This window comes from Lynx canadensis, chromosome E3 (genome assembly GCF_007474595.2).
Source record: "Lynx canadensis isolate LIC74 chromosome E3, mLynCan4.pri.v2, whole genome shotgun sequence".
In the NCBI taxonomy this organism is placed as follows: domain Eukaryota; kingdom Metazoa; phylum Chordata; class Mammalia; order Carnivora; family Felidae; genus Lynx; species Lynx canadensis.
This window is the reverse complement of record NC_044318.1, coordinates 9,196,066-9,222,131: the sequence shown is the minus strand read 5'-3', so window position 1 is coordinate 9,222,131 and position 26,066 is coordinate 9,196,066. Positions and strand designations below refer to the sequence as shown.

At 51.0% G+C, this 26,066-nt stretch overlaps 1 protein-coding gene across 1 annotated transcript in view; it reads left to right on the top strand.

Annotated features, from left to right (window-relative positions):
- Positions 1-26,066, top strand: part of TVP23A (trans-golgi network vesicle protein 23 homolog A) — a 27,909-nt gene continuing 1,843 nt past the window's right edge. The window contains exons 1-4 of the mRNA XM_030300745.1: positions 1-108; positions 364-447; positions 25,295-25,462; positions 25,957-26,046. Of these exons, the coding sequence (XP_030156605.1) occupies positions 100-108; positions 364-447; positions 25,295-25,462; positions 25,957-26,046 (351 nt within the window). The 5' untranslated portion in view covers positions 1-99. The remainder of the gene's footprint in view (positions 109-363; positions 448-25,294; positions 25,463-25,956; positions 26,047-26,066) is intronic.

Below are 26,066 nucleotides of genomic sequence, written 5' to 3'. Positions count from 1 at the left end.
AGCGCAAGCTCCCCGCGCCGCTCCCCACCGGGCCCAAGGCAGCGAGAGGCGGAGTCCTTGAGCCTGGGCTGTGGGCTCCAGGTGGGCTCTGGGGAGAGGATGAAGCAGGTAAGGCCGCGGGGATGCCGGGGGCAGGAGGGTGGGGGAGATGACAGGCGGAGCCTGCGGGAGCGCTGGGGAAGCGAGGAGGAGGGATGCGCAGGCCGGGGCCTGGGCCTGGGCCGGACCCCAAGTGGTCCTCCTGGACCCAGGAGGGTGGAAGGCCTGGGATTGCAGCCGCGGGGGAGGGGCCCTGCCAGCGAGGGGGTGGGGTGGGGATGTGCACCGCCTGCCTGCCTGCCACCTCTGTCTGGTGTCCCCCAGGCCCTGGTGGACGATACTGAGGACGTGTCCCTGGACTTTGGCAACGAAGAGGAGCTGGCCTTTCGGAAAGCAAGATTAGGTTATGTTAGGGACCCGGCTTTGGCAACGCATCACCCAAAGCTGCAAATTCACTTAATTACATTGACTCACGCACCCATTCATTCATTCATTCATTCAGAATGTGTTGAGCACCTAGTTGTGCCAGGCATAGGACTAGGGACATACCCTGGGCAGATCAGACAAGGTCCCTACCCTCCTGTGGCCTGAAGTCTGGGGTGCTGGGGGAGTAACGGTGACAGGCATATAAAGATGGTCATGAGATAATGACAGAGTATGAGAAGATTTGGGAAGAAACTCAACAGGTGATGAGGGAAGGCCGTGCAGTCGGGAAGGGCCTCTCTGGGGAGGTGGCATTTGAACTGTGACCTGAATGCTGAGAAGCCAGCCATGGGAGACTCTGGAGGAAGACTGTTCCAAGCAGAAGAACAGCAGGTGCAAGGCCCTGGGGCTGTGTTGGAAGGTTGGAGAAAGGCCCCTGTGTCTGGGGGTGGTGGGGAAAGGAGAGGGGTTGGCAGGAGGCTGGAGAGCGGGACAGGGGCTTGACTTTTTATTCTTACCCCTGCGTCAGCACCAGGCAGACTGACCATAGCATCCTGGGTTGAGTCACTTGCCTACCAGAGATCTTCCCCGAAGGTGGCAGGACTAGGGTGTGAGGAATGACCCACAGACATGGTTGCCGATGACCCGGGCAGCTGCCACATCTAGAAACGCCCATGGCTCAGCCACCCTTACTCCCATCTCTCCTTCCAGCCCTCCGAGTCAGCGGGGTGGGGGCCTGGTGCCTACCTGCCGTTCCTTTTCAGTTCTCGATCCAAATCCAATGAAGCCCAAATTGGAATATGACTGCACTGGGCTGCTACGACAAATTACTATACACTTGTTGTCTTAAAAACAGCAGAAATTTATTCTCTCACGCTTCTGTAGGCCGGAGGTCCAAAATCAGTGTCACTGGGCCAAAAAAGGCATCGGCGGGACCATACCCCGCCGGAGGCTGTCGGGGAAAATCTGGCCCTTGCCTTTTGCAGCTTCCGGTGGGTGCGAGGCCAGCACCGTAGCATCTCTGAATCTCTCTCCGCTCCATTTCACGCTGCCTTTTCTGTGTCAGACGTCCTGTCTTCCTCCGCTAGGGTTGCTTGTGAATGCATTTGGGGCCCGTCCGGATTATCGAGGATAAGCCCTCCATCTCAAGATCCTTCACTTAATCACACAAGCAGAGTCCCTTTTGCCACGTCAAGCGACATCCACAGGTTCCAGGGATTAGGACCTGGATATTGGGGGAGGGGCATTCTTCAGGCTGCCATAATGACCCGTGACTAATTGTCTTTCAGGAAAGACACTGTAAGGGAACTGGAATCCTGGGAGAAAATCTATAGAGCATCCGTACTCATTATATGGCCAACTCTGGGCTGGTGGCCGGGACTACATACATACAGGACACACTCCCTTCCTTTATGGAGTTGTCCGGTCTGGAGCAGGGATGGTCAACCCCAACATGGCCGACATCTTGGGATGGATGATTCTTTGTTGTAGGGGTTGTCCTGTGCATTGTAGGATACTAGCAGTGTTCCTGGCCTCTACCCACCGGATGCCAGTACTATCTTACCAGTAATGAATCTAGACACTGCCAGGTGTCCCCCTGGGGGCAGACTTGCCCTAGCTGACAATTGCTGGTGAGGGGGTAATGGGCATAGGTGTTCCCGTGGCTGTTGTGTCTCAGTGTTTAAATCCCGTGGTGGGCAAGAGCTTGAGCAATTGTCCTGGTTAGGGGAGCGGCGGCAGCTGAGACCTGAAGGGTGGGGAGGAGTTAGCCAAGCAGGGAAGGCAGGAAGGGTATGACACGCACTGGTTTGGAGGTGAGAGCATGAGTTTCAGGAGTTGACAGTGGTTCACTGTGACTCAAGACCAAGGATGCCGGGAGGGGTCTGAGCAGAGGATGCGGCCAGACCCCGAAGGGCTCATAAGCACAGTTGTAGAGCTCTGCTGTCCACTGGAACTTTCTCTGGGGACGGGAATGTGCTATATCTGTGCTGTCCAATATGGTAGCCACCAGCCACCCTGTGGCTCTTGACCATTTGGTATGTGGCTAGTGTGAACTTTGGGCGGAACTTTGGACATTTGATCTTACTTTGTTTATTTTACTTTATTTTTTAAAGATTTTATTATCTTATTTTATTGTTTATTAATTTATTTTGAGAGCGAGCGTGAGCACAGGTAGAGAGAGAGGGAGGCAGAGAGAATCCCAAGCAGGATCGGCACCATCAGCGCAGAGCGTCACATGGGGCTGGAACTCACAAGCCGTGAGATCATGACCTGAATCGAAATCAAGAGTCACACTCCACCCACTGAGCTGCCCCGGTGCCCGTAAAGATTGTATCGTTTTAAGTAATCTCTACACCCAACATGGGGCTCGAACTCACAACCCTGAGATCAAGAATTCCGTGCTCCACCAACTGAGCCAGCCAGGTGCCCCTAATTATATTTAAATTTCACTAACCACATGCAGCTACCATATTGGACAGTGCAGTTCTAGAGTTTGGTCACCACTGTAGAGCTTTGCTCCGGGCGGTGACAGGATCGGAGTTGCAGGACGGAGGATGGACGGTAGAGGAAGGTGGAAACGGAGCAGAAGTTTGGACCGCGGTGCTGGCAGGGGTGATGGAGGGCAGTAGGGGTGCCCAGAGGCACATGGGCGGTAGAATCAGCCATTCTTGGTGCTGGTCAAGATGTAGGATGGGGACAGGGACGGTAAAGGGCGACGGCCCGGGTTTCTGGCCTAGTGATCCCTGCAAAGGAACCCTTCTGGGTCACGGATGTTGGGTTCCGGAAGTCCTTGTTGGATTGTACTGGAATGTCTACTAGCCGGGTCTCGTGGGCAGCTGGGGAGAGAGGCTGGGAGCTGGAGGGATCATCTGGGCAGCATTCAGAGGTCGGGGGGCCACAGCTCACGAACCCAAATGTGTCTCAGAGCCGCCAATCCCAGAATCCTCTGGTGTGCCTCATGCAGGTTTCTGGGCCCAGCTCTGCACCTACTTAACCCGATCCACAGGGCACGGGCCTGGGAACGTGAATTTAAAATAGCATCTCTCCTTGACTCTGATGATCAAGGATATGGAGATGGCTGGAAATTCTTGAGGATAAATGAGCTCCTGGATAGCAGGGTGGAAAGGGGTTCTAAACGTGGTCAATAGAGGGGTTTCACGGGGTCCAGAACCCTCTGAAAACTAGTGTCTAAGTTTCCTATGTGTTGCTTTAGGAAAAGGATTGAGACTTTTATTAGATTGCCAAATGAGCCCATGATCCAAAGAAGTTAAGAGTCACTGGCACAGGGCAGGAATCACTTGGGAATGTCCTGTTGAAATGGATGCCAGGTTGACTCTGAAGGGAGGTGACGTGACGGAAGGGGCCCTATAGCAGGAGTCTGGGATATTGGGGCCACTTCTTTACTGCTTGCTGTCTTTGTGGTTTTGGAAAGGTCACCTTGTTTCGCTGAGCCTCCTTAACCTGTCTGTAAAATGGGTATAATTGTACCAGCTTGACCTCACCGTGTGGATTTTATACAGTTTGTTGAGCAAATAATTAGGCAACATCTGCTGGATATCAGGTGCTGAGCCATGGGGTAGAGACCAGACCTGTTCCTCCCCTTCCTGTCCCCAGTTCTAGGTCATCGAGGTGCAGTGTTGTGGAAGGGGGTCTTGGCGGGGGGGGGGGGGGGCACCTGGCAGTATCGGGGGAGGATGCGATCCCACAGCACACCTGGGCAGGTAGAGGAACTGTTAGCCAAGTTCTCTGAGAGTGTGTGTGTGTGTGTGTGTGTGTGTGTGTGTGTGTGTGTGTCTGTGTTCCTCACTGGCTTCCTTTTCCTCTTCTTTCTTCCTCCCTTTTCTTTCTTTTTCTTTCTTTCTCTTCTTCTCTTCCTTTTCTTTCTTTCCTTCTTTCTTCTCCTTTCTTTCTTTTCTTTCTCCTTTCTTTCTTCGTTCTCTCCTTTATTTCTTTTTTCTTTCTGTCTCCCTTTTCTTCCTTCCTCCTTTCCTTTCCTTTCCTTTCCTTTCCTTTCCTTTCCTTTCCTTTCCTTTCCCCCTCTCTCTTGCTTTCTTTCTTTCCTTTTTTTTTTAATTGTGGAAAAACCCCACAACCTGAAAGTTACCAGTTTTAACGACTTTTAAGCCTACCATTCAGTAGCATTAAATATATTTGTGCTGTTGTGCAGCACCTCTCCAGAACTTTCTTGCAGATCTGAAGCTCAGTACCCATTAAACACCTCCCCCTTTCCCCCGCCCCAGTCCCTGGCAACCAGCTTTCTTTTTCCTGTCCCTGTGAATGTGACAACTTCGGATAATTCGTGTAAGTGGAATCATATAGAATCTGTGCCTGGCTCGTTTCACTTAACATAAATGTCCTTGAGGTGCGTCCATATTTTAGCAGGTGTCAGAATTTCCTTCCTTTTTAAAGGCTGAGCAGTGATATACTACACTGAGTCCTTCCGTTTTTCTGTCGGTGGACCCTGGCTTGTTTCTTGGGTTTAGCTCTTGCGAATAGTACCTCCAGGAACGTGGATACACACATATATCTTCCAGACCCTGCTTTCAGTGCATACCCAGCTGTGGAACTGCTGTGTCCTGAGGAAATTCTGTGTGTAATTTTTTGGGAACTTCCGTACCATTTTCCATAACACTTGTATCATTTGGCAATTCTGCCAGTGATGGGCAGGACTAATTTCTCCCATCTTCACCAGCACTTGTTATTTTCTGTTTTTTTTTTTCATAGTAGCCATCCCGATGGATGTGGGGTGTCTCATGGGGTGTCGATGACATTTCGTTGGTGATTGTTGATGAGAATCTTCTACTGCGCCTGTTGGCTATTTGTATGTCTTCCTTCGAGAAATGTCCATCCAAGTCCTTTGTTCATGTCTTTTTAAAAATTGTTCTTAATGTTATCATTTTTGAGAGATGGAGAGAGACAGAGCATGAGTGGGGGAGGAGCAGAGAGAGGAGACACAGACTCTGAAGCAGGCTCCAGGCTCTGAGTTGTCAGCACAGACCTGACGCGGGGCTTGAACTCATGAACCGGGAGATCGTGACCTGAGGCAAAGTCAGATGCTTAACTGACTGAGCCACCAGGTGCCCCTCTTGCTCATTTTTTAATCGGGTGGAGTTTTTTGCCGTTGAGTTGTAGGACTTCTTTATATACTGTGTATGTTAATCCCTTATGATATGTGATTTGCAGATATTCTCTCCCATTCCATAGGTTGTCTTTCCATTCTGTTGATTGTGTCCTTTGATGCACAAAAGTTTTTTAGTTGGACGTAGTTCTCTTTGTCTATTTTTACTTCCGTTATTGTTGCTTTTGGTGTCCTATTGTGTTGTGTGTGTTTTAAATTGGAATATAACTCACATATCATAAACCAGCTTTTAAAGTTAATGTTTTTTAATTTATTTTGAGAGACAGATAGAGAGCAAGTGGGGAGGGGGCAGAGAGAGAGAGAGAGAGGGAGACAGAATTCCAAGTAGGCTTCACACCGTCAGTGCAGAGCCCGATGCTAGATTCGAAGTCACGAATCGTGTGATCGTGACCTGAGCCGAAATCAAGAGTCAGATGCTTAACCGACTGAGTGCATAGACCACCCTTGTAAAGAATACACCTCAGTGTGGTTTTCAGTATATTCACAAGGTTGTGCAGCCGTCTCCGCTGACTGGTTCTAGAACTTTTTCATCTCCCAGACGGAATCCTGTACCCATTCAGCACTTACTTTCCCCACGTCTCCCCCCGCCCAGCCCCTGGCGACCATCCATCTACATTCTGCCCCTACAAATTTGCCTGCTGTGGACGTCTCATAGAAATGGAATCACCCAGCATGTGGCCTTTTGTCTTTCTTCTTTTGCTAAGCGTCGTGTTTTCCGGGTTTGACCGTGTTTGCACATTCTTCGTTCCTTTTTATGGCTGAATAATATTTCATCGTATGGCTAAAGCACATGTTGTTTTTCCATTCGTAAGTTGATGACCATTTGCATTATTTCTGCTCTTTAGTTCTTTAAAAATATTTTTTTAATGTTTATTTATTTTAGAGAGAGAGTGCAAGCTGGGGGAGGGGCAGAGAGAGGGAGACACAGAATCCGAAGCAGGCTCCAGGCTCTGAGCTGTCAGCACAGAGCCCGACGTGGGGCTGAGATCACAAACCTTGAGATCATGACCTGAGCCGAAGCCGGACGCTTAACCGTATGAGCCCCCCAGGCACCCCTGTGCTCTTTGGTTCTTACGAAAAGTGCTGCTGTGAACATTCGTGTACAAGTGTTTCTGTGGACATTTGTTTTTCAGCTCTCTAGGGCATAAACCTAGGAGGGAGATTGCTGAGCCCTACAGCAGACTCTCTGTTTTAGCCACGCTGTGTTACAGACCCGCTTTGATTGAGTACTCTGGGCTTCCAGCCGCCTCGAGGACTAGGAAGAGCCCAGACTCGAGATCACACAGACCCAGGTTTGGATCTTGAGTCCACCCATCTCCAGCCAGGGTTCACTGAAGTCCAGGCCGCCTGTCAGGTCATTTCCTCCAACCCACGGGCCAATTCCACGCTACCAGCGGGCAAATACAACACTGCCCTGGGAGACCCAGGACATTCCAGGAAGACCTGATGGTAACCCTGTACTCGCAGTGACCTTGACCAAGTCAGAGCACCTCCTAGATCCCCATCTTCTCGTCTGTCCGGTGGGGATCATGTTGGCTCTATCGTAGGGTTGCGTAAAGGGGACTAGGTGAGGCGACAGACGTATATAGCCGGCTGAGTGGGACCCCTGGCGCCTTGTGTGGCTTTCATAAATGGTGCCTGTTATCCGCCTTCTGTGTGACTTCCTTGTCCTGCTGCGTGGGCAGGGCCAGGGTGGGGGCGTGTCCTCAGGTGGAACAGGACATCACACTGCGGCTGTCCTTGGAGCAGGAGACTGTCTCCTGTTGAAAGTTTATGTCTATACTCTCAAGGCACCGTCTTTACACAATGCGCGTAGGACCCAAAGGCCATGGGGTCCCGCGGATCCCCCTGAGTAGGGTGGTTCCTCTTGCCGCGGACAGAGTTCTTACATCTGATTTTGGTTCCTAATTGTCAGGGCTGGTTTGTTGGCGGGGTTCCGTCGGTGTTGCATGGCTGGTCCTCACCCGGCCCAGGGTCTCGAGTTGAGGAGGATGCTGTCCCGTGGTCCCAGATGCCCCAGGGAGTCACATGTTAGCGGGGGCCAGGCCCTCGGGCAAAAATCACCAGGAGTCAAAACTACCCCCGCAAATCCCTGACCAGTCCGTCCAGCAGAATAATGTTCTGCCTCTCAGGAAGCCTCTCCACTGTCGCTTTGTGCTCCCAGGCGGGATAGAAAGCCTGCTTATCCAGATGAGCCACCGATGGATTTGTTGGCTGTTTTTGAGGGGAAGGTTAGAGGGAATGAAAAGTAATAGTAATAGCAAACACCGACCCAGCAATTACGACTCCTTTAATCTGTATCGCGACACCGTGAAATGGATACGGTGGTTTTTAGTGCTTTCAGGGCGACAGGCAATTGACAGACTGGAGGGAGTTGCTCAGGGGCGCGCGCGGCTAGGAGGCTGCAGATTTGAGCCCTAGAGTCTGAATCTTGCATACACACCCTGCTGAGGGGGCCAGATGCTCACGCAGGGAGGGACACTTGGGATGAACCGTGGGAACAGCACTTGTAGGGCTTCTGTGTGGGGCTTCCTCTGGGGAATACGTTACATTGTCCCCTGTGTCCGTGGGAGTGCTGCATTGCTCCCGGTGTTCAGAGCGGGTTTTCTTGACGTCAGCACTATTGCTATTTGGGATCGATAATTCTGCCTTGTGGGGGTTGTCTTGTGCATTGTACGATTTTAGCAACAGTAGCATGCACCCTATCCCCAAGTGACAGCCAGGAAAGTCTCCAGAGTGGCCAGATGTCTCCTAGGGGCAAAATTACCCCTGTTGAGAACCCTGATTGGTTTATTCTCCCCTCCCTCCCTCTAGGGTTTGGATTTGGATAAGTTAAATTTGCATTTGAGGGGACTCAGAGCATTCCCAACCCCTCTAAGGTTTGACATTGACCCAAGGGAAGCTGGTGGGGTGAGAGGTAAGGAAGGAGCAGTCGGCATGTGACCACAGACAGAGCCTTGGCGGCCACCTGCAATGCTCTAAAATCAACACAGGTGCGTCTCTAATTGCCACACACAAACATACACACACACACACACACACACACACACACCCACCCCACCCCATGCTCCACACACAGAAAGGAGGAGAAGAATTTCGGTTTTTCTTTGTTATCCAGAAAGTGTTCGCTCAGTGAGGACCCCTCCCCCGGACCCCTGTCCCCAGTGACCTTGGGGAGGTCGTGCTGCCCCTCCCCCCCACTCTGAAATCTATTTTAAACATCTAGAATTACAACACGTAAGCAGGTCCCACCAAGAGCTGAGGGTTTAATTTTAAGGAAGGTCCATGATTACCAAGGAAAACAGCCTGCAGAATCAGGGAACTGGACAAATTTCGGTTCTCTTTGATTAGAGCACAGAATTCCATATTTTGAAATTAACTCCTGTATCAACAGCAGCCTAACTTCCCCTTACTTACATTTCTTGCTAACATGAATCGATTGCATAAGCCCCGCCAACAATAAAATCACCAGAAGGAGACTTTTGCTCAAGTGTGGCCCACACAATCAGGAGGGCACTGGGGGATGGTGGTCAGGTTCTGATGTTTGATATCGGACAGGAGGCTAACCGTGTGGGACCCATAGGATTTAATTCACTCATTCATTTATTCTGGGCTGATGCTACTGACGTGTGGGGCCAGACGTTCTTTTTTTAATTTATTTTTTTAAGTTTAGGTACTTATTTTGAGACAGACTGAGACCGTGTGAGTGGGGGAGGGGCAGAGAGCGAGAGTGACAGCGAGAGCGGAGAGCGAATCCCAAACAGGCTCTGCAATGTCAGCGCAGAGCCTGATGCGGGGCTTGAACCTGAGCCGTGAGATCATGACCTGAGCCGAAACCAAGAATCAGACGCTGAACCGACTGAGCCACCGGCTGCTCCCAGGGCCTGACATTCTTTGTTGAGAGGACTGTCTTGTGCACCGTAGCAGCGTTTCTTGGCCACTACCCCACTGGATCGTAGCGGTCCCCGAGTTGTGGCAACCGAAAATGTCTCCAGATATTTATTGCTTTGCAAAAGGAGGCAAAATCACTTCCCTTTTGAGAACCACTGGTTTATTCTTGCGTGCACTTCATTTGTTCGTTAAATCAACAGAAACTTTCTAGAGCCTCTGTGTGCTGAGCACTGTGCTGGGGGACACAGAGAAAACCAGACATGCCTGGTTCTGGGTCCTCACGGAACTGACATTTTAACTAAGGAGAAGGAGTGACCATCTAAGCAAGTATCTATTAAACAAAGAAACTTTAGAGAGGGATAGTCCCAGGAAGGGAAAGCCAGCAATGTAGGAAGTGAGGAGTGAGAGGGAGAGACAGTTGGAGATTGATTAGGGGGATGGACATGTGAGGCTTTGAAAAGCCCAGTGGCGAATTTGGAATTTCATCTGCGTCTGATGGGCGATCTTTGTAGAGATTTGAGCAGGGAGGGGACGGTGTGATCTGACCGACACTTGAGAAAGTTGCCTGTGACTGGCATGTGGCCATAGGGCAAGGGTGGAAGCAGCGAGATGTGTTAAGAGGCTGGTGAAGGGGCCAGAGTGGAAGTTGCTGGTGGCCTGGACTGGCTGAACTCCAGGCACACACTTGGGGACTTGGCTCAGACGGACCTTTGTGCAGATTCTTCCAGCTCCGGGGGTGGGAGTCCAAGGTCGGAGAGAGATGGTTGGAAGCGGTGGGGCGGGAGCCTAGATGCAGGTCTTGGAGTCTCGGGGTCCCAACTTCATCAGCATCTCCGGGGACCTCAAAGAAGGGGCAAGACTTCGGGTCCTCAGGCCCCGTCCTGAAGATGCCGACTCAGTCCCTGTGGATATGGGTGTGGAAACCTCCGGCAGCACAGCTTTTCTGTGTCCCAGGCCCCTCGGGAGATTTTTCTCGGTTGTCCCTTTGTGGATGATAGGGAGTGTGCCCACTGTCTTCGGCACAGGAGGGTGGGTACAGAAACCAAGCTTAGCCCTCAATTTTGCCAGGTGGTGCTCGTGAATTTCCTTAGTAGAGACCAACTCAGTGGGTCTGGGTGAGAATGTGATGGGCCAGCTCCAGGGCCGGCCCTTCTGCGGCCCTGAGGAAATCCTCTCACACCGGGGCTCAGCCTTGGGTGTCCCGGGCGGCCTAGTCACTCCTCGCTCATTACAGGAGCAAGGTACTTTCAGGGTGACTCAGACGCAGCCACAGCTCGTTGTAGCAGATCCTGACCTTCTTCCTGCGTTGCAAGGACCACATGACTCTCTGCCCTGGATTTTAAAGTACTTTACAATCGAAATTGCAGAGGAATAGTCAGGGGTACTGATTCCAAGCCTCCGACATACTCTCTTAGGCCAGGAAAGTATTTTAAATGAGTTTGATTTTACCTATTTATTTGCTTGTTTATTTATACATTTTTTTATGTTTATTCATTTTTGAGAGAGGGAGAGAGACGGAGTGTGAGCGGGGGAGGGGCAGAGAGCGAGGGAGACACAGAATCCGAAGCAGGCTCCAGGCTCCGAGCTGTCTGCACAGAGTCCGACGTGGGGCTCGAATTCAGGACTGTGAGATCATGACCTGAGCCGAAGTTGGATGCTTAATCGCTGAGCCACCCTGGCGCCCCTAAAAATTACTTATTTCTTAAACAATTTTGAAGACCAGTTCAAAACATTTGTATATTGATTGCAAGTTTAATTCCATGTCCTTGGACAACTTAAACTACAGTTTCATTGCAGCATTAGTCATTGTTTGGGCACCAAATTGACCCACAAACACCTGCCCACATACACATGCGCAGCAGTGACGAAACTTACTGTTCTCGATGTGAGGGTTTGGGTGGGCCCAGATGAAGAAATCATAAAACACAGCAACAGCATACGTTGATAGAAAATAATATTTTGGGGGCACCTGGGTGGCTCAGTCGGTTAAGCGACTGGCTCTTAATTTTGGTTCAGGTTGTGAGCTCACGGTTTGTGAAATCAAGCCCCACGTCAGGCTGACAGTGCAGAGCCCCTTGGGATTCCGCCCTCCCTCTCTGCCCCTCCCCTGCTTGTGCTCTGTCTCTCTCTCTCTCTTCTAGTTCTCTCATAAATAAATAAATGTGAAAAAAATTTTTTAAAGAAAATATTTTGAATCAACATCCTGAAAAGGCTTAAAAACCTTTCTACTTTGAAATAAATTCAAACTTATCAGAAAGCAAGAACAGTACAGAGAACTAACACATGGCCTTGACCTGGGTTTACCAGCTGTTATACTTTGCTGTGTGTGTGTGTGTGTGTGTTGTGTGTGTGTGTAGGTGTGTATGCATACCAACCCAGGATTACCCACTGCATTTAGTTATTCTGGAATAATTCCTAGCCTTTCTTTTTTTAATTTTTTATTTTAGAGAGAGAGCACGCGTGCGAGCAGAAGAGAAGGGCAGAGGGAGGGAGAGACAGACGACAGAGAGAGACCGGAGAGAAGGGGAGACAGAATCCCAAGCAGGCTCTGCACCATCAGCACAGAGCCCCATGTGGGGCTTGAGCTCACCAGCTGGTGAGATTGGTGACCTGAGCCAAAATCGAGAGGCAGATGCTTAACCGACCGAGCCACCCAGGCACCTCTCAAGCTCTGTCACTATTGAATAGGTGGCCCAGAAATGGCATTTTTTGCCCTCCCCCACCTCTGAGCTGCACCCCAAGCCCCCAGAATGGTCTTTGACTCTCTTCGCCAAAGAACCCAGGGTTCCTTAGAGAGGAGCCGGTTCCAACTCGGGATGCAGAAACCGCTCTGTCTGGATCTGGCAAGTTCTTTTGTTGCCAGAAACAACACGTATGTTTTGAAATGTCACACAAATTCTAAAGAACCCAGTTGAACAGGGCTCCCACGGGTCGTGCTGGTGATTCGGTATCTGCTGAATGAATTAACAGTTAAGTTCATTAATATGAATTAATATGATTTCTGTTCTCCCATTAAATACCTACAAGTTGGGCCCTACCACCCACGGCCTTTGTTTCCAAGGTGCCGTAAGATGCACGTTCAGTTATAGCTGTTGGGGGTGTGGGGGCAAGAAACGTAATACCATGTTAATAATTGCGTCCATCTGTGCGTACGTCCTGATTCCAGAAACGTTAAAATGCCAAAATGGAAGGAAAGACCGGATTCCTCTCCATTTTGTGGATGAGGCAGCTGAAGCTTCCAAGATTCAGGCAAGGAGACCCAACCTCACACAATAGCTAACGTTTGATGCCTCACATGCTGCCCTTTCTGGCAAATCCAGTAGCTCTTGAGAAATAAAAGCACATACATGGGTGAGTTAGGTGAATTCTGCTTCTATTTTCAGTGCCCAAAGAAAGCACCCCACTCAGATCCAGGGTAAAACAAGTAACAAGACGGATTTCTACCTTGTTCGACTTCTCTGAGGTGCCTGCCACCTGCTCTAAAATACCTTTGTGCTGGCTTCTACTCCAGCCTTCTGGAAAATCAGTCCTTTCTCTCCCTCGGTTAATAACTCTAGGTCTCCCATTTAAAAGAGGTGAGCGTAACAGCATCGCCCCCACGGGCCTCATCCCCCTACCCCCACCTCTCTCCAAGTAAGCCTGGACCCTTCATTTTACCACCTGGATTCTTAGAGGAACCTGACTCTCCTTGTCCTTCCTCCCTTTGAAACCACCTGACAAAACGTAACGTGGGTTACAGTTAAACTCTTCAACATTAGAGCCTGTATCAGTTAGCTCCTGCTGCATAACAAATTACGTCAGACTTAGCGGGTTCAGACAGCAAACATTTATTATCTCACACTGTGAAGGTCAGCAGTGTGGGAGCAGCTTAGCTGAGTGGTTCTGGTTCTGGGTCTCATGAGGCTGCAGTCAAGTGATTAGCCAAGGCTGAGGTCATCTGAAGGTCCAACTGGGGCTGGAGGAGCCACTTCCAAGATGGCGCCTTCACATGGCTGTTGGTTGGGCGCCTCAGCTCCTTGCCATGTGGGCCTCTCCATAGTGCTGACAACAGAAGACAGCTGGCTTCTCCCAGGGAAGAGAGAGGAAGAGAGCAAGAGAAAGTGACCAATCTCAGAAGTGACATACATTCATTTGTAGTATATTCTATCAGTCCATGCAGACCAGCCCTGGTTCACTGTGGGGAGGTGACTATACAAGGGTGTGAACACCAGGAGATTGGGATCACTGGGGAACATCTCAGAGGCTGGGTACTTACAGAGGCCCAGCCCAAAGAAGGAACGGACGTGTGTGTGGGCACAGAGTGCCCCCCGGTGCTCCAGGCACTGGTATGAAGTAGATATGATATTACCATTTTTCAGGGGAGGAAGCTGGACCAGGAAGGTAGAGTCACTTGTCTAAGGTCACACCAGTAAATAGGAGAACTGAAATTTGCAAGGCAGTCATCTACTTCCTTGGCTACTTAAAAAAAAAAATTATGTACATATATATATATATATTATAGAGAGTTTCCAAACACGCACACCACATAGAATAAAATCATGAACCCCATGGACCCATCACTCAGCTTCAGAAAATGATAAACTCATGGCCAGTCCTTTGAATTATCCCCTGGTTATTTTGAAGCAAACCCCAGACATCACATCACGTCACTTCAAGCATAATTTGATATGTTCTCTCTAAAAGAAAACTCATTTTTATTTTTTAGTTCTTAAAGGACATTGTCTTTTTCTTTTCTTTTTTTTTTTAAGTTTATTTATTTTGAGAGAGAGGGCCAGAGTGCACGCAGGGGAGGGGCAGAGAAAGAGGGAGAGAGAATCGCAAGGCAGGCTCTGCACTGTCAGTGCACAGCCTGACGTGGGGCTTGATCCATGAACTGCGAGATCGTGACCTGAGCTGAAATCAAGAGTCGGACGCTTAACCGACTGAGCCACCCAGCGCCCCGAGGAAAAACTTACTTTTGAAAGCAGAACCACAGTAGCATTCCTCACTTTAAATAATAATTCCCAAATACTTGAAATATCCAGCCAGTGTCCAAAGTTTCTTGATTGTCTCATAATTTTATTTACTTATTTGTTGGAACTGCAGCCCTGTAACATTCCCATGTTGCCGGATTTCTTAGGTCCTTTTAACCCATATGCTCCCCAGTCTCCTTCTGTCTTTTCCAACCCTTTGCCACTGCTTTGATGGTCTGTAGAGCTTCCTCCAGTCTGGATTTTGTTTGTCCTTCAGTATTTTCCTTGGCCCCCTAGATTTCTTGTATGTTAGTAGTTGGAGCCGGAGGCTGGATGGGATTCCGGTGTGGTTCATTTGACGCCAGTTTCAAGGGGCGGGGGGGTGGGGTGTCCTTACCACCGGGGACATCCTTCCTGATGCCTGCTTGTCCTCAGCTCTGTCCCTCCTGGTCCTCTCCGTGTGAACTGTAGTGATCTACAGTCTCCCCCTCGTTGACGTTTTGGTCATTGGCGGGTGTACATTACAGAGACAGGGCACGTTGTGTGTTAGATTCTGCCCTTCATTCTCCTGTGTTGTAGACACAAGCGCGTCCTCTTTTTCTCCCATAGGTGAGCGGAGGGCTTGTAAATATCAGATGAGTTGCAGATTGTTTCTCAGATGGTCCCACCGGTGGCCGGGCAGGAGCCTCTTCCAGCCGGTTTCTGAGTATTTTGTCCGACTTCCATGGTCTTTGACAGCCTCCTTGCTACCTGGGGTGTACGGATGCCCCGGGCTTGTGTGCGTTTGTCCATCTGTGCCTGGAATCCCCCGCGTGGAGTCCGGAGGCCAGCGTCTTGGTGCGTCTCTGGCCTCAGCTCCCAGGCTCTGTGGCCACACTGTGTCAGGTGGACCCAGACTCATCTCTTAGTGGATGTATTGGGGGCAGCGGTTTCACCAATGTCTGTGGCTCAGTGGGGGGCAGCTGACGGGTGCGGCAGCCTGGAAACTCTAGGCTGAAACGAAGGGCTTGGGTTCTGGTGCCGAGTCTGCCGCTCAGAGCAGCTGCTAGCACTTAGCGAGCCTTCCCGACCCGTCTTTGGGGAGACCCGGTTCCCTCTGGGGCGTGAAGCCAGAGAGAGGGGAGGTGGGGCCTGATTCCAGCTGCCGTTACCTACATAAATGCTTCTTTGCTCAGAGCCTGGGGCGATTCGCTTCACCTTGCTTCCTGGCTTCCTCATCTGCAAGATGCCTCTGTGTCCCCTTCCTACCTGGCTTCCTTGGGCTCAGTTGTCCCAAGGTGGGTGTTATGGGTTGACTTGTCTCCTCTCCCCCCAGAAAAGATCGTGGAAGTCTAACCTCTAGTCCCAGCAAAGGTGAGCTTATTCGGTAAGAGGGTCTTGGCATTTGCAGATGGATTAGTTAAGATATGAGGTCACACTGGAGCAGGGTGGGCTGCTAATGCAGAGTGACTGGTGTCCTTATAAAAAGCCAACCCCGGGAAGGCAGGCCCGCCTGAGGACGCCGTGCGACACTGGGGGCCAGAGATTGGGGTGAGGCAGCACACAAGCCCAGGCACGCCACCAGAAGGTAGCGGATCGGCATCGGGACGGATCGTCCCCCCACGGCCCCTCAGCGGAACCAGGCCCGGTCCACGCTGTGAGTTTGGATTTCTGGCCTCCGGGTGGGCAGGGAGAACTTTTCTGTGTTTTAAGGTCACCCCGCTGGCGGTGCTTGTTCACAGTAGCTCCAGGAGACGAATACAGCAGGGTGGCTGCTTTCCCGGTTCTGCCACCCCCAGGTTGCTCTGAGGCCACAGCAGCACTGGCATCACACGGATGCTCATTGAGATGCAGACTCTCGCCCCAACCCCCCGCCCCCGCCCTCCCGAATCAGAGTCCTGATGGAACGAGGGACCCAGGTGATCCGTCTGTGGAAGAAGGGGGGGGAATGGCGAGTCCCCGATGCACTGTGTCTGGGAGCAGCTGGCATTTACTGAAGCCCCCGCCGCCCGCCAGGCAGTGCCCCAAGCCCTCAGGGAACCTTATCGTCCCCCTCGTGGGTTCCCCGCATCTCCCTGCAGTCATCGCTGCTACCGTGCACGTGCTGCTCCGCTTGGGGCACGTGATCACGGAACTACGCCTGATTGGCACCCCACCCCCACCCCAGTCAGCCCTTCTCGCCCCGTTTCATGGGTGAGGAGAACGGGACTCTCCACAGAGAGGTTAAGCCACCTGCTCAGGGTCACCCAGGTCTTCGGTGGTGGAGCTGGGATGTGAACCCGGCCAGACCGCTGATCAGCGTGTCCCAACTTGTACCCAGAGCTGCTACTCACCGCTCCCCCCCACGCCCCCTTCTTTGGGAGAGCTCCTGAGGGCGGCTCTCATTTCCCCATTTCTTTTCTCTCGCTTGGAAGTTGTGGTAAACTACATATCGTGTAAAATTGGCCATTTTTAACCATTTAAAGTGAACGATTCTGGGGCGCCTGGGTGGCGCAGTCGGTTAAGCGTCCGACTTCAGCCAGGTCACGATCTAGCGGTCCGTGAGTTCGAGCCCCGCGTCAGGCTCTGGGCTGATGGCTCGGAGCCTGGAGCCTGTTTCCGATTCTGTGTCTCCCTCTCTCTCTGCCCCTCCCCCGTTCATGCTCTGTCTCTCTCTGTCCCAAAAATAAATTTAAAAATGTTGAAAAAAAATTAAAAATAAAAGAATTTAAAGTGAACGATTCTGTGACAGGCATGGAACCATCACCATTGTCTGGTTCTAGAACCTTTGCATCCCCCCAAAAGGAAACCCCCCTTGCCCATTGAACACAAACTCCCCGTTCCCCTGTCCCCTTGCCCCCTGCAGCCTCTCCTGTGCTTGCCGTCCCTCTAGATTGGCCTGTTCCAGATGTTTCCCAGGAGTGGAATCCTACCCTATGTGCCCCAGCTGCTTTGGCTCAGCATTTCCGTTTGTTTTCCAGGTTCCTCCGCATTTTACAGGTGTTAGCCCTTCGTCCCTTCTTTTTCTTCATGTTTTTTATTGTGGTTACATATGCATCATCTAAAATGGACCACTGCGACCATTTCCAAGTACAGCTCGGTGCTGGTAAGTACGTTCACATTGTTGTGCAAGCGTCACCGCCGTCCGTCTGCCAAACCGAAACTCGGTACACGTTGAGCAATGACTCTGTTCCCTCGCCGTCCTGCTTTGCTGGCTGTGTGAACCTGCCTGCTCTAGATTCCTCGCGCAGGTGGATCCGACAGTATCTCTGCCTTTTTGTCTGGCTTCTTTCACTTAAGCCTCACGCTCTCAAGGTCTGTCCTCCCGATGGCCTGTGTCCATGCTTCCTTCCTCTCTGTGGCCGTATAATGTCCCGCTGTGTGGGTCGGTCCTATTTTGTTCATCTACCTAGCGCTGGACACGTTTCGGCCGTCGGGAAGGTTGCCGCTGTGCACACACACGTGCAGGTTTTTGCTGGAAGACAGGTTTTCCGTTGTTTTGGCTTCCGGTTGTTGTGAAAACTCTGGGCTCTGTGGCTGGGGGAGGGGCGGGTGTCTCTGCCTTGGTGCCCTCCCGGGAAAGAGGGGAGGATCCCCCCAGAGGGCCCGCATGGGCCGAGCAGCCAGGGGCCAACTGACTTGTCTCTGGGGGTCCACTTTAACTTGCTGCTAAGCCTGTCCAGCCTCTAAAGTTGGGATGCCTCTTTAAGAAGAAATAAAGAACAGAAACAAGTTACAACCCTGGCAACCAGAGGGAAGTCTGGTTATTTTGTTTGTTTAAATTTGCTAAAACACTCAGACTTCTGTCGTGCTGACCTTTGAATCCAAGCCGTGAGGACATAGCGGTCCGCATCTGTGTAGGCGTCCCAACTGTCTCAAAACCTGCCTGTCCCGGGCTCAGTTGACAGAGGTGGAAGGGGGACATTGTCACTTGAGGCAACGAGTGACTCTGCAGGACAGAGGTGTGAACACTACCTCTGGGGCATTCTGGAGAAGAAACCTCCGATTCTGTGCAGACGTTTCGCCCCCCCCCCCCCCCCCCCGGCTGGCCAGGCCCACGGGATTTCGGAAGGGCACAGAGGGGTCCCCGCTTTTAGAGGCCGGAGGGACCCGCACCTGTTTGTTTTTTTGCTCCTGGAGCTGAGTCCATGTTGAGGAAGGAATAGGAAGGGCCCCTTGATTGAGAGGAGCCCACGAGTCCCCTGAGGTGTAGTTAAAATGCAGATGGGGGCTCAGGAGGCCTGGTGGGGGTCTGCTGATCACACGTTTCCAGTGAGACCCCAGCAGTCGAGGGGAGCGGATGAGGGATGGGCAGGCGGCGTTGCACCTGGGGGTCCCCTTCCTCCCACGTCTTCGTGCTGGCACGCTGCTGGGAGCGGAAGAGACACCTGACTCTAAGTGGGCGTCGGGGTTGAAGAAATAAATAGCACGCTGCTCATTTTTAACAGTTGGGGGAAAACCTCTGACAGAGGATGTCTAAAAGGAGCATCCCCAGCCCAGGCTTTCTCCCCCCCCCCCCCCCCCCCCCGCCCCCAACAAATTGTAACCATGAATGAGAAACAGCAGAGTGATTAGCCACAGCCACCTCATGCCCCCTCTGGTCTGGTGTCCTAGGGATTTCCTGTCCAGGAACGTCAGGCACCTGGGGCAGATGTTGTCCTCCCATCTTATAGATGAGTAAACCAAGGCCCTGAGCCTCGGCCAGGGCCGTACATTCACTCGGCAAGGATGGTGTGCGAGCCTGGGTCTAGGTTCTCTGGCTCTCCCTGCCCCCACTGTCTCTGGGTAGGGGCTGGGCAGGCATTTATGTTGCAAGTAGGAGTGGCCTTTGGTTGGTTGGTTGGTTGGTTGGTTGGTGGTTTCTTTCTTTCCTTTTTTTTTTTTTTTTTTTTTGGTGCGAGGAGTTGGTAAGCCCAGAAGAAAGGACCTGCTTTCTGGAATTTTCCTCATGCATCCAGCTGTAATGGTCAATTACTCAGTTGGGGATTTTTAGGTCTGGATTTTTATTTTGACCACAGATAACCCCCAGAATATCAATTCGTGGGCTTGGTTTATTCTTGCCTCAATGCAAAGTTGAGGTTGCCTCTGATTTCTTTTTCTACTTTTTAATTTTAATTTACATAAAAGTACAGAGAACAGTGAGCCTCCATTGGGATCGGCACGTGGCCAGTGTTACATCCTCACCCCTGCATCCACTCCAGCCCCTGGGTCGTTGGGACGCAAATACTAGGCACAACCTCATATGCTTGGTTGGTTGGTTGGTTGTGGCAGAGTAAACCAAGGAGTAAAGATACGGTCTTTCCTCATCCTTTGTCCCAGTGAAAAGCAGAGCTTTCCCTAGTGTCTGAAGGATGATATATATGACATATATATGATATATATGATATATATCATATTCATATATATCATATAAATCATATATATGATATATATAAAATGTATATTCTATAATCTAATTAAATATATATAGTTTTTGTTTTTGTTTTAAGTATGCTTCACGCCCAGTGCGGAGCCCAATATGGGGCTTGAACTAACGACCCTGACATCAAGAGTCGGATGCTTCAGTGACTGAGCCACCCGGGTACCCCTGAAGGAGGAGGTTTTAAATTGAAGGAAGAGAACGTAAAATAGAATGTTTGCTGAGGAATTCAAGCTGGAGATAGTCTTTAAAAACCAGAGCATGATTTTCAAAGTAATTTAAACAAACACAAGACAATTTTTTAAGATACTGTTCAATCTCTGCTGAATTTGGGATTAAACCAACCTTTCCCCCTCAAGTCAGACCTTCCTTAGAAGCGTATGCGAGGGGCGCCTGGGTAGTTCGGTCGGTTAGGCGTCTGACTCTTGATTTCAGCTCAGGTTATGATCTCACAGTTTGTGACATCGAGCCCCCTGTCGGGCTTTGCGCTGATAGCCCGGAGCCTGCTTGGGATTCTCTCTCTCCCTCTCTCTTTCTCTCTCTTTCCCTCCCCTGCTCACCTTCTCAAAATTAACCTTAAAGAAAAAAATGGGACAGGGGACTTGTGTCCTTGTGGGACCTCCCCCTATTTTATTTTATTTACTTTGTTTAGACACAGCCTCTCCCCAACCCCCATCCACCACCCTCTGTGTCCATTTTTTAGAGCAGTTTTAGGTTTACAGAAAAATTGAGCAAACAGTACAGAGTCCCCATGAGCCCTCCCCCGCCCCAAAGTTTCCCCTATTAACAGCTTGCATTAGTGTCTTGGATGTGTTACAAACCAACACGGCATTGTTACCTACAGTCCCTTGTTTACATGAGGGTCCGTGCTGGCGGTGGGCATTTTCTAGGCTTTGACATAAGTATAATGACATGTATCCACCATTGTGTCGTGGAGAGTATTTCACTGCCCTGAAAGTCCCTGTATTCTTCTCTCCCTTCCCCCCACTGTCCACAACCCCTAGCAACTTTTTTTTTTTTTTAACTGTGTCTACCGTTCAGTTTTTCCCAGAATGTCCCTAGTGTTGGAGTGCTACAGTAAGCAGCCTTTTCACACTGGCTTGATTTTGTAACATGCATCTAAGGTTCCTCTTGGCCTTTTCATGGCTTGAGAGCTCATTGCTTTTTAGGGCTGAATAACATTCCCCTGTGTGGAAGGACCCACAGACGATCGATTCACCTATTGAGGACATCTTGGGTCACTCCCAGTTTGGGGCAGTGATGCATAAGGTTGCTGTAAATAACTGTGTCCTGTGGTAGGTGTGGATTGAAGTTTTAGACTCATTTGAGTAAATCCTGAGCAGCATGATTACTGGGTTGTATCACATGTAGAGTTTTTAGGGTGATTTGCAAAGATTTCTCTGGTCAGGAGCTTCAAGCAAAACTTTTCAAAGGTATAATGTACATAAAGTACGCTAAAGTAGATGGTTTGAACTTTTTTTTTAAAGGTTGTTTATTTTGAGGAGGAGAGAGGGGGCAAGTAGGGGAGGAGCAGAGAGAGACGGAGAGAGAGAATTTCAGGCAGGCTCTGCACCATCAGTGCAGAACCCAGTGTGGGGCTCGAACCCAAGAACCGTGAGATCATGACCTGAGCCGAAGTTGGATGCTTAACCAACTGGGCCACCCAGGTGCCCCTGGTTTGAACTTTTATACATGTATCCAGACGAGATGGAGATACAGAGTGTCTCCGGCACCTTTGTCACCTCAGTCACCCTCCCCTCAACCACCCCCAGAGAAAAAGATGTGGGGTGTGGGGGGGGGAGGTGGGGGGCCATTAGTAGCAATTAGCTTTATTTTGGTTTGTTTTTAAAAATTTTTTCACTTTTATTTATTTTTTTTTTTTAATTTTTTTTTTCAACGTTTATTTATTTTTGGGACAGAGAGAGACAGAGCATGAACGGGGGAGGGGCAGAGAGAGAGGGAGACACAGAATCGGAAACAGGCTCCAGGCTCTGAGCCATCAGCCCAGAGCCTGACGCGGGGCTCGAACTCACGGACCGCGAGATCGTGACCTGGCTGAAGTCGGACGTTTAACCGACTGCGCCACCCAGGCGCCCCTCACTTTTATTTATTTTAGAGCATGAGCTCTCCAGTGAACAGAGAGGGAGGGAGACAGAATATGAATGAGAGGATAATCTCAAGCAGGCTCCCTGCTCGGCGTGGAGCCCGACGCAGGGCTTGTTCGTACAACCCTGGGATCCCGGCCTGAGCCGAAATCGAAATCAAGACTCAGATGCTCAACCCACCGAGCCAGCCAGGCGCCCCTATTTTGATTTGTTTTGAATAGCGCCCAGTATCATCATTGTTCATGCCGGTCTGGGGCAGAGGCTGGCATACTTTCTGGGTAAGAACGTTGTCGACTTGGCAGGCTAGCGAATGAGTAAGTGTGGCTGTGTTCCAATAAAACTTTACTTACAAAACAGGAAGTGGGCCAGATTGGGCTCCTGGGCCAGAGTTTATGAGTCCAGGGTACAATGGTGCTTTTCCTTTGCAAAATTCAGGTCTGGGCTGCACTGCAGGCCCGGCCCCGCCTGCCCTGGGAGGGAGTAGTAGCCTGGCGCACACCTTGATGCTTCCTCAGGTGGCTTGCACGCGTCTTCCGGGCCGAGAACCTTCCACGTCCCCTCCGAGGGGAAGACCGCAGCTGTGGGGCACAGAACTGTGAACGTGGATTTACGCTAAGACACACGCCCGTAAGGACTCAACCCCCTCCCCCCCCCCCGACCACACCTGAAGCAATTTCATTTCCTCTCCTCTCCTCTCCCTTCCTCCTCCTCCTCTCCCCTGGGCCTGGCCTGTCGAGGGTCGCCTACCGAGCGAGCGGAAAGCGCTACCTGTTCAAGCTGAGGAATGGAGAAGGTTCTTCGGTGAAATGGAGGGATGGGGGGCAGGCTTGATATGGAGAGGTCAGGAGTCTCGGGGGATCCCTGCAGAGACGAAGGTCTGCCCCTGGCTAGTGAGAGGGAAAGTTGTGGTCTTGAGGGGAATTTCACAGCTCGGTTCCTTGGAGGTAGATGGGTTTCAAGTGACTGAGCGCTGAGGTAAGCCGGCCACGGACTCTGAGCACGATCTGTGTTTCAAGCACTTTTGACATGCCACCTTCCACTTGATCTTTTAATAGCTAGGATGTGGCTGGTGTTGGCATTCCCATTTTACAGAAGTGGAGATTGAGTGCCCAGAGGTTACGTGGCTGAGGGAGGGCGGCGGAGCCGCTCCGAGGTCGGAGCGGGATTTGAACGCGGGCAGTCTGGCACCTCAGGACTGGTTGCCTCTTGAGGGGCAAGCGGGTGGGTTCCTGGGAGGGTGGAGTTGGAAGCCAGTGGCCTTGGGATGTGGAGGTGACTGTCAGGGTGCTCTGTGGCCGTGGAGGTGGCAGAGAGAACCCCGGGGGGTGGCAGACTGCCCCCTCCCCCCCCGCCGTCCCCCGGCAGGGAAAGGCAGACAGGCGAAAGCCATGGCCCTCACTGCTCTCAAGACCAGGAAGCTCCCCCTGTGAGCGCTGGCGGGGGACAGAGGCGGACCGAAGGAGGGTTTGGAGGGCGGCCCAGAGGACAGCCTGCATCGGACAGGATGAAAGCCGTATTTGAGGGTGCAGGAGGCATCCTTTTCTACTTTGGCCTTTGAGTAATGATGGCCACGATAATAGTACTTTCCATTATAAATTAAGGAAATCATTTGACGAGTACCCAACTAAGCAGAACCTTCCAACAATGGGAATTTTTCTGCATTCGTTAGGAAACCACAGCCAAAAAAAAAAAAAAAAAAAAAAAGTGGGTGGGCAGGGGATTTATTCGAATGCATGAACTTCCAGGTTTTAGCCTGGATCTGTGGACATGGGTGGGTGTCTCCTACGTCTTTTAGGTCTACACTGTTCTACAATATAAACTCAACTACACGACTTGGCACGACAAATATTTGCTGAGAATCATTTCTGGAAAGAGGACTTCTTTATCTTCAGGGTGGAGGCATTAAGATTGTATTAAGACATTTAGTTAAAAGATTCTCAAGATTTAAGGTTAGGGGCGCCTGGGTGGTTCAGCTGATTAAGCATCTGAGTCTTGATTTCAGCTCAGGTCATGATCTCAAGGTTTGCGAGTTCAAGCCGCACGTCGGGCTCTGTGCTCTCTGCTTCACATCCTGTCTCGGTTTCTGGCCCTCTCCGTTCACGTATGTGTACTCCCTCATGAACATTTAAAAAAAAAGATTTAAGGTTAAAAGGGCATCAGAGACTGCTGAGGGTCTTATGTTCGTGAATATTCCAGATCTGGAGAATCTATGAGATCACATCCGATTCTTCAGGGCTAGGTACATGTCCCCGGCTGCCTTGCACCCCGGCCACCAGGAGAGCTCAGGATATGAAAGGCACAGAGGAGAAGTGTTCTGGCGAATGGCCGGTGGTTTGGCACCTCTCGCTCCTCCTTTGGAACACCAGGAGTAAATTCAGAAGCCACTATGAGTTCCAGTTCTCAATTAGTTCACATTCCCTTGAGAGTCAGAAACCGCACAATTACACAGGAACCCAGTTCGCTTATTCTGTGCGGTCCTTCTTAGAACGAGCAGGTGCCTGCCTGATGCCACTGCCAGTTAGAGGCTCATGGGCCAGTATGAAACACCGCCTGTGATATTTTATTAATCGTATCAGTCTCTGTCCTTTAAAAATATTTTCCCGTTGCAACTTTTAATTTCTGGCTTCTCATGCAAATACCAGATCCAGCAGAGCTGGGTGAGGAGGCCTGCCCCTTCCTCCCCTCCCTCCAGAGCCCTGGCTGGTGCTTTAACTGCCAACCACCGTCCCCCTTGCAGGGCTGCTTTCTCCATCTTGGCTGCTTGTTTCTTCCCGTGCTCTATCAAAGTAGATGCCAGAAGGGTCCCCTACCTGGTCCGTGTCACCCACCACCAGCACCTGCCTGACCCCTATAGGTCTTTGTTCTCTCCGCCCTGGATACATGGGTGGCCTCGTCATCCATCTAACCTTGGGTCTCTGGTCTCTCAGACTTTTTTCTTTATAAATTGCTGCGAGACGAGTCAGGATTTCCCTCTCTCCAGGAACACGCGTTCCCCGGTGACATGAGACTGCACCCATGGGCTGCACGTGGACTGCTCTGTTACTGGTGGAATAACCCAACCTTTACCTTTAGGGAACTGGTCCTTATCACTGCCAGGTGGGGAGGCAGTGACCACTGTCCTGTTTCACTTCAGAGGTACCCAAGTTTCGAAGAAGGCAAGTGATCTTTGAAATCGAGTTAGGGGAAAGTACTGGATTCTTCGAGAGGGTAGAGATGCTAGTATACTAATGACTGTTTCAGAACTTGTGACTTAGGGACGTTTGCAGAGCTGCGGCCTGAGTCGGGCTCGCAGTGCACTGGGGACAACGCGGAAAGTCAGAACCCACAGAGTGAGCTCGGTGACTGCCCTCTTGGCCTTTGCAGTGAGGGGGCTTCTGGGTTCTTTCCTAGGCACCCGTTGGCCACCTTTTTCCATCTGTTTTTCCGAGTGAGCGCCATCGTCACCTATGTGTGCTGTGACTGGTTCAGCAGAAGCTTTGTGGGCTGCTTTGTCACTGTGCTTCTCCTCCTGTCCTTTGACTTCTGGTCTGTGAAGGTAAGGCCCCTTCGCTCACGATGCCATCGTTCCAGAAACACAAGGGCTGTGTTTCTAGATGGTGACCCTCCTGCTGCACGTGGCCGATTTGAGCCGAGAGGTACTTTCGTTGAAACTGCAAATACATACTGAGCCGACATTACTTGAAATTCAAGTTAAAACCAATTGTTCAGAGCTGAACGATGGTTCTGGTCCTCAGTTGTCATCGCTGCAAGGACGTGTCTTATGCGAGTGACAGCTCCACCTGGCTTTCGATTTTTGGCAAACCTAGCATACATTTAAAATATGCCACGTATTTTTGGGGTGTGTGTGTGTGGTGGTGGGGGGAGTCACTTACAGGTAAACTGAGTTGAACATTAGGAGACTCCCACGGATTCTCAGAACCTGCCACGGTTCAGTTCCCCTCTCCCTCTGCTCCCGGGACAAGTTCAACACGAACGGACTCGACTCGTTCTTTACGGCGTGCCTGGGGTCCTTCTGTCCATGTCCCCCAGAACGTGACCGGGAGACTGCTGGTGGGCCTCCGCTGGTGGAACCACATAGACGAAGACGGGAAGGGCCGCTGGATTTTTGAGGCCAGAAAGGTACCGTCCGCTACGGGTCC